At 52.4% G+C, this 19,325-nt stretch overlaps 1 protein-coding gene across 1 annotated transcript in view; it reads right to left on the reverse strand.

The window, feature by feature from the left end:
• Window positions 1–19,325, reverse strand: part of LOC129654283 (calmodulin-binding transcription activator 1) — a 663,943-nt gene that overhangs the window by 258,604 nt on the left and 386,014 nt on the right. The window contains exon 4 of the mRNA XM_055583785.1: window positions 6,924–6,995. Coding sequence (XP_055439760.1) covers window positions 6,924–6,995 — 72 coding nt within the window. The remainder of the gene's footprint in view (window positions 1–6,923; window positions 6,996–19,325) is intronic.

Here is a 19,325-nt window from a genome sequence, read left to right on the forward strand (position 1 = left end):
TCTCGTTTGGTGACCCAGCTCATCTGCAGGCCACCCTCAGGGCTGCAGGGCCTGGTCCAAGGAGGGGCCATGCTTCCAAACAGACTGAAGATGAAGATGGGGAGAGGGGAGAGGCACTTGGGTTGCAGAAGAGCTGATCATTTGCCAGATGGAGTTCAAGTCACTTTGAGGGGAGGAGAGGGGAAGGGACATTTATAACCGTGACAATGCTGTCGCTGCAGAGTAAGCGGAGGGAAGGAGGAGAGGTGCCCTGGCCTGCTTGTCCTGATCCGCCCCGCTTTGGTGGGGGGTGTGGATGTACCATGAGAGATGAAGAGGTGGTGGGAGGTGGGGTCACAAAGCTTCCCAGGTGCATCAGGATGCCCTGTGGAGATCTAACCTGGAGCTGATGGGGTTGAATTGTCCGTGATCCATGGGGCGCTTGCTGTGGGCCAGGAGTTGGGCTCCCTTTTCATGTGTTCTGTGTTTCATTTATAGGGAATTCTTACAACAGCCCTGAGCAGTCCACACCATCCTCAGTCCCATTTTACTGATGAGGAAACCGGGATTCAGAGAAATGAGATAAACTGGCTGGCGTCAAGGAGCTAGTGACCCCATTCCACTATATTAAGGGGTTCAATGAACACCATCCCAAACCTCTGTCCACTCAGTGCTCTGGGCAGGCACTAAAAGGGCGACCTCTGGGCCACACACAGGTGACCAGGGGGCACATACTGCATGTCCCCCTGCTTGACACCCCCCACCCCACCTCACCCCAGCTTTGCCACTTCAGGAAAGCGATGAGATTGGAAGACCCTTCCTGGGGAGCCGGAGGCAGTGGGCTCAGAGAGAGGCCCTCACATCCACAGTTAGGTCTGTGCCGATGGACAGAGCTACGCCCTGAGGCCCCAGGGGTGTGGTGTCGGGACACAGCCCTGGCCCCACGAGGTGCCCCAGTCCCAGGCCGGGAGGGGAGGCCGGGGCCCACAGCCTGCTCTCCCTGCCCATGGGCGGTGCCTGCAGGGCTGCCCAGTTGCCCTTGGGGGCCTGAAGGCCTTGTTCAGAGGAGAAGAGGCCCTAGAGGCTCTGGTGAGAGCCACATGAGGTGGGAAGGGTCCCTCTAAAGGAAGGCAGGGCTCTCTCGGGACATGCTGGGGTCCAGGCCTGTATCCCGTGCTGTGAGCAGAAGGCCTTCTCTGGGGCCCTGTCTGACCACCTGTGAAGCTTCAGAGATCTGGTTCACCTGGGAGGCCACAGGCCACTGCCACCGCCCCTTGCCAGCAGCTGCCTTGGGAGTCCCCTCCTCCTGGCAGAAGGAATGCCCTCCTCACAGGCTCCCTGCTCTGGTTCCTTCACAGTTCTGCTATCAGGATGGGGTGGATGGAAATTGACCACACTGAGGGGGAAAGGCCAACAGGGGGCTCACAATCCACAAAGGGACTAAGAGCTTCAGTTCGACCCCCTAGGTCTTGCCAGGCAGGCGGGGAAGTGGTTCTCATGGGCATTTTTCAGGGGACCCTGGGCTCGAGCAAGAATGGGGGCCTCCCCCATCCTGGAAGGCAGTCAGTCCTGTGGTGGGGCTTCCCTCCTCTCCAGGGGTGGGGAGGGTTCGGGGGCCAGGGCAGCCAGCAGTGAGCCCCCTCGGTGAGCTGGCTTCACCCCATCACCCCTGCACTCCTCTGTGATGACTGCACCCACTGTTTCTGTGGTGGCTGGGGTGGCAAAGCTCAAGGTCAGACAGGAAGCAGCGAAGTTGGGGGTGAAGGCAGGTGCCCCCTTCCCTGGCTGCATGACCTGGGACCAGGTGCTCAAAGCTGTCTCTGCTCACAGACTTAGAGAACTGAACTCATGGTTGCTGGGGGTGGGGGGAAGAATGGGGGAAGGGAGTTTGGGATCGACATGTCCACACTGTTATATTTAAAATGGGTAACCAACAAGGACCTACTGTACGGCACAGGGAACTCTGCTTAGTGTTATGTGGCAGCCTGGATGGGAGGGGAGTTTGGGGGAGAATGGATACATGGATATGTGTGGCTGAGATCCTTCGCTGTCCACCTGAAACTATCACAACATTGTTAATTGGCTATACCCCAGTACTTTGGCTACCTGATGTGAAGAGCTAACTCCCTGGAAAAGACCCTGATGCTGGGAAAGATTGAGAGCAGAACGAGAAGGGGGTGACAGAGGATGAGATGGTTGGATGGCATCACTGACTCAATGAACATGAGTGTGAGATGGGGAAGGACAGGGAAGCCTGGTGTGCTTAAATCCAAGGGGTTGCAAAGACTCAGACATGACTTAGCTACTGGACAACAACAATGCAAAATAAAAAGTTAAAAAAAAGCTGTTTTTAGCACCTCCCAATAAGAAGGGAGACAATGGCACTCCAGGGAGACAGAGAAGGGTGCCCTAGAGCTGGTCTCCTGGAGGACAGGAGGCTGGCGGTGGGGGTCAGGTGCACTGCCTGGTGGGAAGTTGGTCCCCAGGGGCCTGGCTGTGTGGTGCCCAATTCCCATGTTTAGGGTTGTCAGGGCAAAGCTAGAACCCCGCTCCTGCTCACAACCCACATTCCTAGAACTGGGAACCCAAATGCCTGCCATTCTCAGGGGTCCAGGAGCCCACAGTCCCAAGGTTCCCCTCAAACCCCAGGGTCTTTGTATTTGCCCAGCAGCACCCAGGGTCCTGCAGGCCTTGGTGTGAGCTGCCAACGTGGCCAGGGAGCAGCCCCCGCTGCCTCCACCCCGGTGAGCTGGTCTCGACAGCCGCACAGCACTGAATGAACGGCGGTGGCAGACACACAGGGACACACCCCCTGCTTCACTTGAGCATGGAAAACATTCATTAAGCGTTTTAGAGGACAAGGGCAAAAAGAAAAACACTCATTAGAAGCAGAAATAGTTTCCAAATGAGCCATACAGAATCTGCTGGCAAGTCTGGCCTGGAGTGGGGGCCTGGCCTCCTGGGGGAGCAGGCAGGGTGAGGAGAGCACAGAAGGGGACATGTGGGACCCAGGAGGGAGACACAGGAGGAGGCAGGGAGGCTGGAGCCTAAGCACTGGAAGATTCCCAAACAGGAGAGGCCACAGTGGCAGAGATGGTGGTTGACGCCCCTTGCTGTCTGGCCCAGCCAGAAACTGGGGCCACACCTCCATGGCCCCAGCAAGACTCAAGGCCTGGGCGCCTGCAACGATAGCCATGTTCAAGGCCGTGGGAGGCAGAGCAAGGAGGAACGGGGAGGCCTGATCCCAGCCTGGCTCCATCACTGACCAGCTGGGTGACCCTGGGTCTCACCTTGACCTCTCTGGGCCTCAGCATCTATCTAGGAAATGCGGCGGCTGAGCTGGGGGCAGCCTATGAGGGCCTCGCCAGCTGGGACACATGCAGCCCTCAGTGGTGCTGGGGATGTGAGGAGCGTAGGTGGGGCCGGCCGGGTGCAGGGGCTTCTCTAGGTCCCAGGGCAAACCCCCCAAAGGCCCTGGAGAAGTGGCCTGAGCTTGGGTCCTCTGGGGGTCTCGAGACACTGCCCATGCAGGTGACCATGTGGTGCCCGCAGAGCACGGCAATGACCTTACGCGCCCTCCACTCCAGGGGAGGACTCTGGTTCCTCAGTGTCTGTCGACTCACATCCTCATAAAATATTTATCAGCAATGGAGAGAGAGAGGGGGCTGTCACACCCTCCCTGAAGCCAGGTCACAGGGAAACAGGGCCGCATCAACTCCTGTCCTTTCCTCACTCCTCCTGCTCCCCGGCCCTCTGCTTCTAGCTGGGGCAGCCACCTCCGTGCAGGCTCTGACATGCTGGCCCCTCCCTGGTCCTGGCAGCAGAGCGTGGTAACAGGGGGAACATGCTGGCCCCTCTTGATCTGTGCTGGGCACTCGGGGCAGACGGAGGAGAAGATGACAGTCTGGCTGGAGAGGAAAACCAGGCCTGTGTGGGTGGGGTCCCCATAGTGCTGAGAGGCCTTGGAATTAGCCATGTCACTTTGAGGCTCTCAGAGGCGGGAGTGAGTTCGCAGAGGCTGCCTGGCAGGAGACGGCCACTCAGGCAGCATGGCAGCTGCTGGATGGGTAGGGCTGCTCCCAAAGGAAACTGTCCTTTATCCAGAAGCCCTCTTTTCCTCCTTCCTTGTCCTCCAAGCTCCCTTCCTTTCATGGGGGCCCCCACCCCAGCCAGCCTGCTCGCCTGGGCAGTGGGGCTTGAGGGGCATGGCTGCTCATTGCTCCCTTGGCCAGCAGCATGTCACGGGTCCCCTAAGAGACCCACTGACTTCTTTGTTGCCGTGTTGGCACCAAGCTCCTCCTTTCTCAGCTCTCATCCCGTCAGTGCCCTGACACCTTCACTCCCACCCAAGCCTTTTTCTTGGTAATTGGTGTCAGAGGCAAACTTGGGCCGATTTCCATCTGAGCCAGTGTCTCATGCCTTCTTTCCTATTTAATAGCAGAGAAATTAAACCTGGCCACGCATCATTATCCTGGTGGTGTAATTAGCATCAGAACAACTGCCCTGAGCTGGGCAACTGCCACACTCGCTCTGGGGCTTCACGCAGGCATGGCACCGTGCCTATTGCTTTGGTTTTTGCTCCTTAACCTCCTCCCACCTGGGATTGACCGGGCACAGGAGCCCCTTACCACATCCATGTACATCCTCACTATGTCACCTGCTCACAGAAACAAGAACGATGTTTGAGGACACAGAGGAGAAGGTGAAGAGACAATCCCCCAGGGACCAGGAGAGAAAGGCTCAGATCAGCCCTGGAGAAACCAGATCATGTGATCCTGGCCTTTGGGGAGACTCGGGTTCGCCGGAAGAAGCTGAAAGGTAGAAAAGCCCAGAGGCATGTGGGTAACCCCAGGTACATTACCAGCACACAGTGGCCAGGACCAGAGTGCCAGGGAGGGGAGGGCTGAGACAGAGGAGCAGGATCCCTCCTACTTCTTTCGTGACCCCATGAGAAAGGCGAGGGCAGCCCAGTCTAACAGTGAGCCCACTCCAGGGGCCTGAGTGACTAGAATCCGATTTGGGAAGCAATTGGCTCAGACTTCACGGCTGCCTGGAGATGTCTGAGATCACGGAAGGAGAGGGAAGGAGATCCACCAAAATTTAAAAGCCATCAAAGCCTGAGGGAATGGAGACAGGGATGCAAGAGAAGGGGCTGGAGGAGAGGGAGCAGCCTGGGAGAGCAGACAGCTGGGGCTGCCAGATGGACTGGCTGGCAGGAAGTTGGCTCCAGGGATGCTGCGCTAACAGGAGGTCAGTGGTCAGGCCGGACAGAGGAAAGAGGTACTCTGATGGGGTCTGAAAGTGGAAAACACCAACACGGGACCTGGGGCATTGGAGACCCAGGAATGAGATCACAAGGCTGCTTGGGATGAGAGTGATTCTCTGGCAGCCATAGTGCAACCCTGGGGACAAAACACATTCCAACTCCACCAGATCTCTGCTCTCAAGGAGGAACCCACACCCCACCCCTGAAGCTGCATAGAAGACCCTTTGCAAGATGGAGAAATGCCTTGGGTCCATTCTTAGTTACAAGACCTGGAAAGGATCACCCCACGTTGAAGGTCCCTTTCACAAGGACAGAGGGCTGAGCAATTAGAGAGGCAGGTGTTACTATGCCAACCTCCAAGGGGGACAGACCCCGGGAAGCTGACCCTGGTCAAGGTGTCGAGGAAGTTGTGTCTGCAAATTAGCACCTCCTTCCTTGGACAGCCTCAGGTGCTACCCATTAATGAATGTATTGAACCACAGACAGTTATTTCTGGGGACTAAAGAGAACAGACGTGTTTGAAGGCAAGGGGCTTGATTCGTGGAAGCAAGGCAGATCTGATGGGCAGAGGCTGGGTCTAGGTGTGGACGCTGAGGCTGTTCTGTGCCTAGAAGACATCTTCCAGGCTGCCTTCCCTGGAACTAGTTGCCCGTCTGCACTCCATGGCGTGTGCAACTCTCTTGTCTCAGAACATGTGCCATGAGCAGTGGGGGGCTTGCTTTCCCATCTGCTGGACCCCTTCCAAGTGCATCCTCCAGGTCGAGGAGATCCCCAAACCCCTGGGACGCAGGCTAACTTGAACCAAAGTGGATACAGAAAGTAAGACCTATGGAGGGAAAGGCAAGAGGCAGCAATTCCTGGGCAGAGGCAGTAGCAAGAAGTTGCAGTGATGCAGACAAGGCCCCCCAAGGAACGGGTTCTACAGAGAGCAGCTGAAAATCACAGGACAGGGTTTGGAAAGGACCCAGGTCCAGGCTGACTGGGTGGATCCCTCAGACCCTCCCACTCACACAGCAACACCTTCTACTAGGCAAGATCATCAACACAATCAATCGGCCAGAGGCTGGGTGGCCTCAGGGCTGTGCATCAGCACCATGGACAGAGGATCCAGGAGCCAGGCTTCGATTGGAGCTTCCGGATGGCTCCTCCACTCCCCTCTCCACATTGCTCCACAGCAGACATCACAGATCGATTACAGAGCCCCTTCCCCGAGAGCCAGGGGCTTCTGCTCTGCCAACAACTGTCCCAATCAATCCGACAGCCAAAGGTGTGACTCTGGAAGCCAATTTTACACACGTGCCGACGACAATGAACCCACGTGAGAAAACAAACGTGATTTTCAGCCAAAAGGCTTTTCTCAGTCAGGGGCACAGTGCCCAGCCTTCCCTGTCCTCCTTTGAAGGAAACTGAGGTACCCTGGAAGCACCTGGCGGGACTTTATCCTCACGAGGCAGGCAAGGACTCTCCCCGCCAGTTTCTCCTTTTCCTGGTACCTGACATTGCACTGGGCCAATTGCACAGCTGGCCTCAGGGCCACATGTCAACATCCCAAAGGAAAGCTGACCAGGGCGCCTGGGCCTGAGGCCGCCGCACGCAGGAGCCCCGCCCGACTCAGCCCCCTCCGCAGACCCTTCCCCAGTACCAGAGACGGAAGAAGAATCCAGTCCCAGCCACGTACCTGAAGGAGCCAGTAGCACCTCCGGTGGAAGGTGGGGATGATGGAGGAATGGACATAGCAGCCGTACAAGCACTAGGGAGAGAGGAAAAACGAGAATTCAGTTGGAAAGAGGGAAAGGAGGAACAGAGAACAGAGAAGGAGCGAGAAAGGGCCACGCACACTGCCACCACCCCAGGGAGACCGAGGGGTGGGTGCCTCCACGTCTGGCTCTAGGACCAAGGCTAAGGTCTGGGATACACCTAAGAAGCATAGTTGGGACACCCCAGTGGGCAAACACGGATGGACAGCAGGGGTGCTCACCCTTGTGGGGCCATGGGGACACGTGGGAACCCAGACAAGGCAGGGGCCAGGAGAATGCACATAGGTGTACATTATGCCCATCACTTTAGGGCAGTTACCCTGGGAGTTACCCTGGTGCTCATGCAGAGAGTCTGGGTTAAGACCCTTTGGTGTTCAGGGAGGGACTGAACAGACACACATTCCAGACCTTTCTTGGCCAAGGAGAGTCCTCCCTGGCGGCCCTGGCTGGGAGGAGCTTGAAGGCTGGGGGGCTGGGGAGAGGCAGCACTCCCTCAGACTAACCTCTAGAGCCTGAGACCTCTTGCGTACAGCCCCCACTTTCTGGTTTTTATTTAGTTTTCTATTCATACTTGTGCTTGTTACAAGTATCAACCTGCATCTTTTGCAGATGGATCTGGTTTGAGAAAACAGCTCGAGCCAGGATGGAGAAGGTGGGCAAGGACTCAAGTTCAGGAACAGCAGAGAGAGGGGACATGAGGAGGGACAGCTCTCATGGGGCTTGTCTCTCAGATCCAGGTGAGCTGACCGGGACTGAGGGAGGGACACAAGTCAGGGCAGCACATTATGTCCTGGGCGCTGTGGGGGCCTGCCTGTCGGTAGGGGTGAGAAAAAAGGAGCTAATGAGAACAGTCAGATCCCTCCTGAAATTGAACTCTCAGAGTCTGAGCGGGAGGAAATTGGTCTTTTCTTTTGGATCCTCCAATTCCAAATTAGAATGAACTTCTATTTTCTTTGGAGTTCCGCTAGCTTCCCATAGCACAGGTTCCAGAAGGGGCAGAAAGAGAAGGCAGCCCACAGAGCCTCAGAGGACGGAGGACAGGAAGGTGTTCCCCTCCCCTCTCACCGAAGTCCCCCAACACCCACACCAACTCTGCAGAGAGCGATGGCCGGCAGCTCTGCGTTTACAGCTTTTATCAGTTATTTTTCACATCCTCAAAAAGACCAAGTGCAATTTGGTTCAACTAGGAGTCCATTTGAGCCCTGCCTGTCTGATTAGCAGAGCTGAAAGAGAAATCATTTTGGACTATGGGACTCTGGCTGCAAGAAAATCAGATTTCCAATATGTTAGAACTTTTACAGATTGCTGTCAGCTGGGACTTAAGCCCTGTACAAACCAAACAAACAAAGCGGAAATTAATTTAAACGATTCCCTTGCAATTCTTGCCCACAAAATGTGTATTTATTATTAAGAAGGCAATATTCTTTTCTGACTTTTCTGGTTTTCAATAAACTGTGTTTCTTTCTTTAAAAAAAAAACAACAGAACAAAACTATTTTTTTGATAGCTCATTCCTTCCTGCCAAAGGAGCCTCGTGTCTGGACAGTTTCTATGAGTGTTTGGTTGCTGTGGAGGAGCAAGCCACCTGCAACTTACATCAGCCCCTTCATTTGGATGCTGCGTGTCCTTGTGGGCAGTTTCATTGCTTTCAGTCAGGCCGGATGGAGGGAGCCGGATGGAGGGAGACATAAACTGTTGGGAGAAGTCTCTCCCTCTCTTTGAAATGAAAGCCTCTTTCTGCACTGTTCATCCTCTCGAGAGTTTGCAATGACTGCCCCTCTTCACCTGTCTCTTTCTCTTTCCACCGCTTTTCTTTGAACTTGAAAAGAACATGGCCGTTTGCAGCACACCATCTGCCCCTCCATTAACTGCATTCTGTCTGGGTTGGTCTGCAGCATCCTTGCACCAAGTGCTACGTAATCACCGAGAGTTTACCAAACACCTACTGTGTTTCCCTCCCATGAGAGTACGGCCCCTCTCCCCAGCCATCCCAGCACCCCCCTCTTGGGCACTCTCCCCTATCCTGAACCATCCAGAACCATCCAATAAACAGAGTGATGTTAAAAAGAAAAATCACCGTTTCTACATCAAGGCTCATGCATTTTAATCAGAGGAACCCTTGGGGCCTCACTCAGAACCTAGCTAGTCTATTTTTAGATGTTACTCCAACCACCCTGGTGATCTGATGTCTCTGGTCTCCACAGATGAGAAGCACGATCTTAGAAAGGTGGGAGAGAGGCACCCTGGACAAGAGCAGCTGCGTCAAATGGCATGGAGGGAGGAAGCTCCCCAGGGAGCACCAAAGACTCAAGAAGCCTGAAGGCATCAGACAGTCCTGCCGGACAGTGTTTCCCTGCCTAGCACACCAGTCAGTCCATAGCTGATTTATCTATCTGTATCTCCTGGAAGGGAGCTCCTGGCAGGCAGGACCTTTCAATGAAGGTGGCCCAAAATTCCCCCAAACAGTACCCTCAGAACACTGGTCTCAACAGCCTGGTGCAGGGCAAGACCCAGAGACAATACATGTTTAATTTCTGCTTGTGAGGACTTCCCTGGCAGTCCAGTGGTTAAGACTCTGAGTTCACAATGCAGGGGGGCCCGGGTTCAACCCCTGTCAGAGAACTAGATTCTGCATGCCACACCTGCAAGACCTCACATGTTGCAACTAAGACTTGGTGCACCCAAATAAATACTATTAAAAAAAGAGGGGGGCTAAGCTTCAGTTTCAAGGAAAACTGACAAGTGTTGGATAGCTGTCTGGAGGGAGGCTTTCAGTGCCTGGTCTTAGTGAACTAGGGCCAGTAGGGGTGGATTTCAGAGCAAGGCATCCTGCTCATGGGGGGAGACCTGCCATCCGCCTGCTGGGAGGGGTCTCCTCCAGCCTGGCTGCAAAGTGGGCACCTTCCTCTCTCTGTCTCCTGGGCAGCTGTGAGGGCTGATTTCACATTTCTACTGGAGATTCTGAGGAGCTCGTAAGACCCCCAAGAGAAGACACACAGAAAGCGGAAGGTTGCCGAGCTCTGGATCTGGGCTGGCAGTAGGAATCTCCATGTCCTCAGCATAGGAATGGTGTGGAATGCCCAGGAGTGGGGTCCATCCACTCAGGCTGGTTTCGGCAGCACAGAGCCGTGCCTGCTGGTTCAGGTAGGTAGAGCAGACAAGACGTGAATTCACAGATTCTCTGACCAGCGGGTATGTGCCATGCCAGGCCACCTCACTGCGTGCCTATATACCTCGCAACTCCAAACCACCCACGGCCCCATCCTGGTCCAGGCTCCCTGGCCATTTCTCATGGTCACCATCATCCTCACGCTGCAGCCTTCCTGCCCGTTTTCAGTCCACATGACAGAGTTATCCCCAAGCCAATCATGGATTAATTGCACACAGCATATCAAATCCATTCCTTTAACCACTAATCAAAAAAGCCAAGGTGTTTTTCTGTAGTCATCTGTGTAGTACCAGCTCCTGGTGCTTTTTGATCAGGCTCTGGGGGTCCCCTGGGGGTGGTCCCTGGGTTGAGGTTTGCATCTGGGGGCTGTGACATGATGGAGGCGGGGAGTTCAATCCGGGGCTGGCGGGTGCTGCTGAGTGTGCGTGTCTATGTGTGTGTGAGTATGTGTGAGCGCAAGGGATGGGTGCACCCGTGTGTGGGGGTGTTTGCAGGAAAGGACACACTGGGCCTCTTGTTTATGTGCATCACATAAAACAAGGAAAGAACAAGAGAAAACAACTAGCTATTTATAGGAAATGCAGGCAAACATCGCCCTTTAGATGAAAGTAATGCTCAAATTAGTTATAGTCGAAAAATTAAGGTATGACAGCTTCCCTTTCAAATGACAGTTGAGCAAGGAAGAGTTTTTTTCTTAAATATTCAAAATTGCTTGTGTGACACTATAGGCTGTTTTTTCTTTTTTTTTCTTAAATAAAGAAGAAAGATACAATTATAGGGGAAACCAATAGCAGACAAGAACTCCCTTCACTTTGAAATGTATGTTTTGGAAAGGGATATTTCAGAAGGCAATGTCATCCTCAAATCTCCTCAAAGGGATTTTTTTTCCTAACAGACTCAGCTGCCAGGGGTCCCCCAGGTGCCAGACGGTCCATCAGGGCTTGATAATCCAGTGGCCTCGGTGGACCAAGAAGGGAATGTCTCAGGTGGTGAGATGTTTACTGGTGGGCATGGAGACTGGAGGATGGGCCCCCTTCCCATCCAGCTCTCAAAGGCTGCTTCTCTGTCTCTGTCTCCAACTGTTTCTCTCCAACAGGAGCTCAGCCCCTCCCATCCCCCATGGTTTCTGCCACTCTTGGCTTCTGCTCTAGAAAACGTTTGCCTCGCTGTTAGCAAGCCAACCCAGTGCTTCCCACTCCACATGTTCACTTGTACAATCCCACACCCCAGGGTGGGCTCCGTCCTCTCCTGTGCAAACTCCACCCTCCTGAGTCGATCTCAGATCCTCCCTCCTCCACAGAGACTCTCCTGATGCAGTCAGTGGCAGAAATCCCTGGAAATGACCCCTCTGGAGGCAGGGGGCAGCATGGGAGGTGGGCTGTGCCTCAGGGTATTAGACACCCCCTCTGCCATCCAATGTTCCCATTAGCAGCTCCCCTATCACAGGGATTGGCAGACTTTCTGTAAAGGGCCAGAAGTAGATATCCTCAGCCTTGTGAGTCAGGTGGTCTCGGCTATCGCTGCTCAGCTGTATTCTGGCGGAGGGGGGGGAGGGGGGTGCAAAAGCAGCTTAGATGACAGGTAATGAATGTGTCCCCAAACTTTATTTATGGACACTGGAATTTGATTTTTGCATAATTTTCACCTGTCATGAATATCATTCTTCTTTGGATTTTTTTCCCAACCATTAAAAAAAAAAATGTAAAGAGCACTCTTTAACATCAGAGTAATCCAACTCTATGCCCCAACCACTGATGCCAAAAAAGCTAAAGCTGACCAATTCTATGAAGACCTACAAGACCTTCTAGAATTAACACCAAAAAAGATGTCCTCTTCATTATAGGGGATTGGGATGCAAAAGTAGGAAGTCAAGAGATACCTGGAATAACGGGCAAATTTGGCCTTGGAGTACAAAATGAAGCAGTGCAAAGGCTAACAGAATTTTGTCAAGAGAACACATTGGTCATAGCAAACACCCTTTCCAACAACCCAAGAGATGACTCTACACATGGGCATCACTAGATGATCAATACTGAAATCAAATTGATTATGTTTTTTTGCAGCTGAAGATGGAGCTCTATACAGTTAGCAAAAACAAGACCTGGAGCTGACTGTGCCTCAGATCATCAGCTCGGTATTGCAAAATTCGGGCTTATATTGAAGAAAGTAGGGAAAACTACTAGGCCATTCAGGTATGACCTAAATAAAATCCCTGATTATACAGTGGAGATGATGAGCAGATTCAAGGGATTAGACCTTGTAGAGTGCCTGAATATCTATGGGTGCAGGTTCCTAACATTGTACAGGAGGCAGTGACCAAAACCATACCAAAGAAAAAGAAATGCAAGAAGGCAAAGTGGTTGTTTGAGGAGGTTCTACAAATAGCTGAGGCAAGAAGATACATGAAAGACAAGGGAGAAAGGAAACGATAAACTCAACTGAATGCAGAGTTCCAGAGAATAGTAAGGAGAGATAAGAAGCCTGTCTTAAATGAACAATGCAAAGAAATAGAGGAAAACAATAGAATTGAAAAGATATGAGATGTCTTCAAGAAAACTAGAGATATCAAAACTAGAGATATCCCATTCATGCAAGGATGGGCATGATAAATGAAAGAAACAGTAAGGACCTAACAGAAGCAGAAGAGATTAAGAAGAGATGGCAAGAATACACAGAAGAAACACACACAAAAAAGGTCTTAATGATCCAGATAACCATGATGGAAACCTAAAAAAGGTCAATTTTCATTTCAATCCCAAAGAAAGGCAATGTCAAAGAATGTTCCAACTACTGTACAATTGCACTCATTTCACATGCTAGCAAGGTTATGCTCAAAATCCTTCAAGATAGGCTTCAGCAGTATGTGAACTGAGAACTTCCAGATCTACAAGCTGGATTTCGAAGAGGCAGAGGAACCAGAGATCAAATTGCAAACATTTATTGGATCATGGAGACAACAAGAAAATACCAGAAAAACCTCTACTTCTGCTTCATTGACTATGCTAAATCCTTTGACTGCGTGGATCACAACAAACTGGAAAATTCTTAAAGAGATGGGAGTACAGATCACTTTACTTGTCTCCTGAGAAACCTGTATATGGGTCAAGAAGCAACAATTATAATTGGACATGGAAAAATGGACTGGTTCAAAATTGGGAAAGGACAAGGCTGTATATTGTCACCTCTGTTATTTAATTTATGCAGAGTACATCATGCAAAATGCCAGGCTGGATGAATTACAAGCTGGAATCAAGACTGCCAGGAGAAACATCAACAATCTCAGATATGCAGACGATACTGCTCTACTGGCTGAAAGTGAAGAGGAACTCGATGAGGGTGAGAGAGTGAAGAAGCTCGCTTGAAACTCAACATTCAAAAAACTAAGATCATGGTATCCAGTCCTATCACTTCATGGCAAGTAGAATGGAAAAAGTGCACCAGTGACAGATTTTCTTTTCTTGTGCTCCAAAATGACTGCAGCCATGAAATTAAAAGACATTTGCTCCTCAGAAGGAAAGCTATGACAAACCTAGACAGTGTGTTAGAAAGAAGAGACATCATTTTACCAACAAGGATTCAAATAGTCAAAGCTATGACTTTTCTAGTAGTCACATATGGATGTGAGTTGGACCATAAAGAAGGCTGAGCACTGAAGAATTGATGCTTTCAAACTATGGCACTGGAGAAGACTCTTGAGAGTTCCTTGGACTGCAAGAATATCAAACCAGTCCATCCTAAAGGAAATCAGTCCTGAATATTCATTGGAAGGACTGTTGCTGAAGCTGAAGCTCCAATACTTTGGCCACCTGAACTGAAGAACTGACTCATTGGAAAAGACCCTGATGCTGGGAAAGATTGAAGGCAGGAGGAGAAGGGGACGACAGAGGATGAGATGGTTGGATGGCATCACTGACTCGATGGACATGGGTTTGAGTAGGCTCTGGGGGTTGGTGATGGGCACGGAAGCCTGGTGCGCTGCAGTCCCTGAAGTCGCAGAGTCAGGCATGACTTAGCAACTGAACAACTGAGTATATCACACTCCCCAGCATCGTCTGCGGGAAGCTCAGAGGACCTGATTGTTTTTCAAACTGGACTCAGTTGTAGAAGTGTGTTTTGGGGGCCAGAGTGAGACATGCATCACCTAAGTGTGAGATCAACAGACACTCGGGCACAGTGCTTGGCATGGAGGATGTCCTGGCATGCAACAGGTGTTCAGTGAGAACAAGGCTTCCTCTCCTGGTCAAGCATCTTCATTTTATGAACTAAGCAGAATTCAGTGAAATAAAGTAAGGGCAGCTGAAAGCAGCCAGAGCAGGACTGGAGAGGTGAAGCTGCTTCTCATCCCCATGGCCTTGATCACCTACAAAATTTCTTCTCTGGGCAAGACCTTTGTATTCTGCTCTTTGGGGGCCCCTCCCACAGGAGGCAGGGAACCCCCAAAGCCAAAGCCTGCTGTCGACCTCCTCCTCTGGGGAAACTTGAGCCCAGAATCTTATTCTGTGGACCATGGGAATGCACATCCCTAGTATCAAGAGACAGGTCTTTCTAGAGGAGGGCATCATAGTTAGGAGAATTTGTTCAAATTCAAATTACGTAGAATGAAATAAACTAGAAATTCCAGTTCCTTGGCACTAGGCTCATTTCAAGTGCTCACAGGAGTCAGTGGCTCCCCATTGTCACAGAAAATTCTATTGGACCCTGAGGTTCCAGAGACCATGAGCAGGGGCCCAGTTCAGAGATGCTCAGTGGGGCCCCCTGGAACCTGGGATCCCTGGACCCAAGATTTGGAGAAGCTATGGCCTGGGGGAAGAAGTGGAGGCTGGGGTGTTGGGGGCAGCTCCACTTTGGGGGGCTGGAATGTTTGATGGTTGGTGCTCACAGTGAGTGAATCCCTGAGTCCCTGTGTTCAACGCAGAAAAGCTCACTCCCCAGCTTCTCCCCCTGCCTCCCGTCTCCCCACCAAAGCCTCCTTTAACATAGAGATAATACCTACTGTGTCCCCAGACTAGGGTGTTTACAGCTAATCTCCATCTCTAATCGTCTTTATGGGGCTTCCCAGGTGGCTCAGCTGTAAAGAATCCACCTGCCAATGCATGAGATGCATGTTTGATCCCTGGTTAGGAAGATCCCCTGGAGAAGGGAATGGCTACCCACTTCAGTATTCTTGCCTGGGAAATTCCATGGACAGATGAGGCTGGTGGGCTACAGCCCATGAGGTCACAGAAGAGTCAGACATGACTAAGCAACTGAAGGACAACAATCCTCCCTATGAGGGTCCCCCTGCCACCTCCTCTGCAAACAGTCCTGCACTAGCCCCCAGCAGCCAGGCCACCAGCAGGGGCGGGAGAGAGAGCTGGGTTAGGCTCATGGCCCACATGCCTCCTCTGTGGCCTGGTCTCAGGTCCCCCAGTGGCTTTGCCTGTCTCTCCCTGGGGAGACGAATATCTCCACAAGGGAATCAGAGTACAGATTTTAAGTGCCTGGTTTCTCTCACACTTGAATCTGACGCACACATGACAAAGATGAAGAGATTTAAGATGCATCATGGTAAAGGGGCTTCCCAGGTGACTCAGTAGGGAAAGAATCCACCTGCCAATTCAGGAGATGCAGAAGACATGGGTTTGATCCCTGGAAGGGGAAGATCCCCTGGAGGAGGGCATGGCAACCCACTCCGGTATTCTTGCCAGGAGAATCCCATGGAGAGAGGAGCCTGGCAGGCTACAGTCTGTGGGGTCGCAAAGAGTCAGACACGAGCGAAGTGACTGAGCATGCACACCTGATGTAAAGGTGGCAGAAGAAAAACAGATGATAGAAGGGAAGGGAAAATCCACCGAGATGAGGATTTCATCCCGCTCTGAAGCAATGACAGGGCACAGCCATTCATCCAGAATATTCCAGGCAGGGCAGATGAATTTTCCAGTTCCGGTGTCTGATATGGTGATGGCCACACTCGAAAGTCGCCTGGGTTGGGCTGGGCCTTGGCTCCCATGTAATAGGAGGGCGTGTAAACCACACTCCATATTGTCTGCTCTGTGCCTGGCCTGCACCCTTGCCTCCAGGACCTTCAGTCTTGTGGTTGAGAGAGAGGATTTGGTTTGTATTAATCTAAGATTAGACTAAATGATTCAATTTGCAGGCTGCCTGCAAAAGCACAGGGCCTCAGAACTTGTTAAATAGCGAATTGCTTTAAAATTAGTTTGAGCTAAATGGATTGCAGTCTGATTCGGCCTCCGGGGTTGGGTGACAGGAGAGACCTGGAATATTAGATCATCATTGACTTGGCCTCCAGCCTCTCCTAAGACGATCTCTGACGGCACCTCCGAGAACCCAAACCCCTGTGTGCAGATGTGCAAATGGGGTCTCAGGGATGTCAACACCTTGTCCAGGGTCACAGGCTGTGTCCTCGGAGCTGGGGGGATTGAGGGGCAGACAGAAACTGATGTGGGGGCAACAGACTGCCACCCCGCCCAGATGGGCAGCGTGCAGGAGAGAATAGGGTAGTGCCTGGCAGGCCCAGCACATGTGCGACCTCAGCCCATTGTCCTGCATGAAGTGCCTGTGGGCCCCTAGTCCCTGGAGACAGGAGAGACCCCACCCCCACCCCAGGCACCTGAACTGGCGGAGCTCAGAGGAAGGGCACGTAGGATCGGGGGGTGGCACCTTGGGCGAGAAGAAAGCACCACAGAGACCCTCCAGGTGGGGGCTCTGTTGGGGGGAGGACAGGTGGGCTGTAGCCTGGGGGGAAGGATGGAGGCAGTGCCTCCCACCCCCACTTCAGGCTTCACGGCCCCTGGGTCTGGGTGGGGAGTGGCGAGAAACAGGCAGTGGGTCTTGGAGAAAGGTGCTCAGTTTTCACTCTGGAAAGTTCTAGGTCATCTTCACAGCGCAGGCCCTTTCAGTAGCTATAAAGGAACCTGAAGAGGAAGTGAGGGGCAGGAATAAGGGATGAGGGGATGCTGTGTGTTCTGGGAAGTCCCCTCACTGCTGGCCTTTTCCAGGGACTGGAGAGGAGACAGTCCTGACCTGGGGCCACTGCACAGCATCAAACCCACCTGCCTCCGCTCACCTGGGCAGCCTTCCCACGGGGGAAGCTGAGCATTTGCTGGAGGAACCCATCTAAATTGAGCCGCTGCAGCCTAACCACGACATGAATGAGGAGGGTGATAAAAATTAAATGAATTTTTAGATAAAAAGGCATAAAAATCATGTTGAAAGATATAAATAAAATCCCTTGGAGCCTCAGCTTTATTGTTTTTGGGGGTTTCCAGGATTAATAAATTAGCGGGCATAAAATGGAATAATGGCTAAAAATTGATAATAAGGTAAATTTGGATTTAGGGAAGGAGTTGATCTGAGTCATGAATCTCCAGCTGGAGACCAGGGCAGGTGGGAGGGGGCCGTGGGCTTAACCCTCTGTGGTCTCCACCAGCGTCTGTTCCCATACGTGACCCCAAGGGTAGAGCCTCGGCTGGGGTCTGTCCAGGTATTTGGCCACTCTCACCTGCCCCCTTTCCCATCTCCTGGGGACTCTGAGCTGGGTCTGTGATCTCCTCTCCCTCTCCTTGTCCCCAGCATTTGTCAAACTGCTCTGGGAAATCAGGTCACCCAGGGCATTCCTGTGTCTCAGAAGTCCCTTCTGGCACTGGTTCCCAGGGCCCCCACGAGGGTGTTCATTCACCGCTTTTCCCACTGGGTGCGCCGGGCAGCACCCCACACTCTGCCAGCAGCAGTAGGGACGCCTGTCTCTTTCTCCCTCTCCTCCTCTCTCTCTCTCCCTCTCTCTCTCCGTACTCTGATCTGGTTACCTTCCCACTTTGAAGTTCCTGTTCTTTTAGCCTGTTTCACTGTGTCTGGGCTGTTTTTATCCCAAATACTTCCTAAGAGTACTGGGCATAAATAATAAATAAATAAAGTGAAATTTCCTCTCTCTCATCAAAGTGCATTGCTGAGACCTGTTTCTTGGAGCCCAGCCAGGTGGCTGGAACGGATCCGGAACGTGCTTTACACTGATCGTGGCCTCCTTCCCCTGCTCTGTCCCTCCATCCCCTCCCCCCTGCTTTCCTCCAGTGGTTTCAGAACCCCCGCATTGCCCACGGGCCCCCACCTGCACCGAGTGGGGACTCTGATGAGGAAAATGAACGCCTACGAGGAATTCTCGGTCTGGCTGGTGTTCCCCTTGCCCACTGATCTGTTTAGGCGGACACATCATAACTGGATCTTGCCGGTTTTAGACTGTGGTGACTAATTAGAGGGGAGGGTCACTGAGCCTCTGTAGGGGGCTGGGGGCTGCATCCATGGTGCTGGAAGTTTTCCGTGTGCATTCCCGGATAGCTGTCCTTGCCCGTCTCATCTTGCGTGCTTTGGTCCCCTGTTTTCAGAAGGGAGGACACCGGGAGCCCACCCCATAGCCCCCAGAAGACATTCAGATGTTAAGAGCTGTCCAAAACTCGAACGGCCCTCTGACGACTGCCCTGCTCAGCACACGCAGGGCTGGCACTTTGGCTGTAATTACCGCTTCGCTCTGGAGCCTGCTAGAACTCAGCTCCCAGCGCCACCCACTCCAGGCACCCGTGACACCATCCTGGTACCCAGGGCTCCCTTCAACACACGCAGCGGCTTGCAGCCAGGGAGTCTAGGCAAGGAATTCTTGCACGAAGCTGCCGATGGGGTTTTGTTTATTACGAAGCTGGAGGAAAACGCCAGGACTCTGTCTGGCTATGTTAATGCAAGGCTGGGCTCCCTGCCAAGACATTAAGTGGAATCGAATTCCTGAAACCAGCTTTAATCAGCAGATTTTTAAGGTTAGAATTACTCTCTCCTCTCAAAGCCTTGCCAAGGTTAATTCGGGCCTGAGAATGCAGAATTAATGGGCTGGACAGAGGGAATTGGCCCTTTCCCGTTTTTTTCTCAAGTTCACAAAACATTCCTACAAAAGAGAGAGGGCAGTGGGGCAGTGCCCAGCTGTGCAAGGAGCTCCCAGCATCAGGAGATGGATCAGGGGCAGTGTCAGAAACGCTCACAAATCAGAATCACACCAAAGGCTGAATCTGGCTGAAGAGAGACCCCAGGATGGGTAGGGAGTTGGGCCCATAGGAAGCTGAGGGACCCACCGAGCAAGGCGAGCTCAACCCCACCCTGGCGCTGGAAACAAGTGT

Source organism: Bubalus kerabau, chromosome 5 (genome assembly GCF_029407905.1).
Source record: "Bubalus kerabau isolate K-KA32 ecotype Philippines breed swamp buffalo chromosome 5, PCC_UOA_SB_1v2, whole genome shotgun sequence".
NCBI lineage: Eukaryota > Metazoa > Chordata > Mammalia > Artiodactyla > Bovidae > Bubalus > Bubalus kerabau.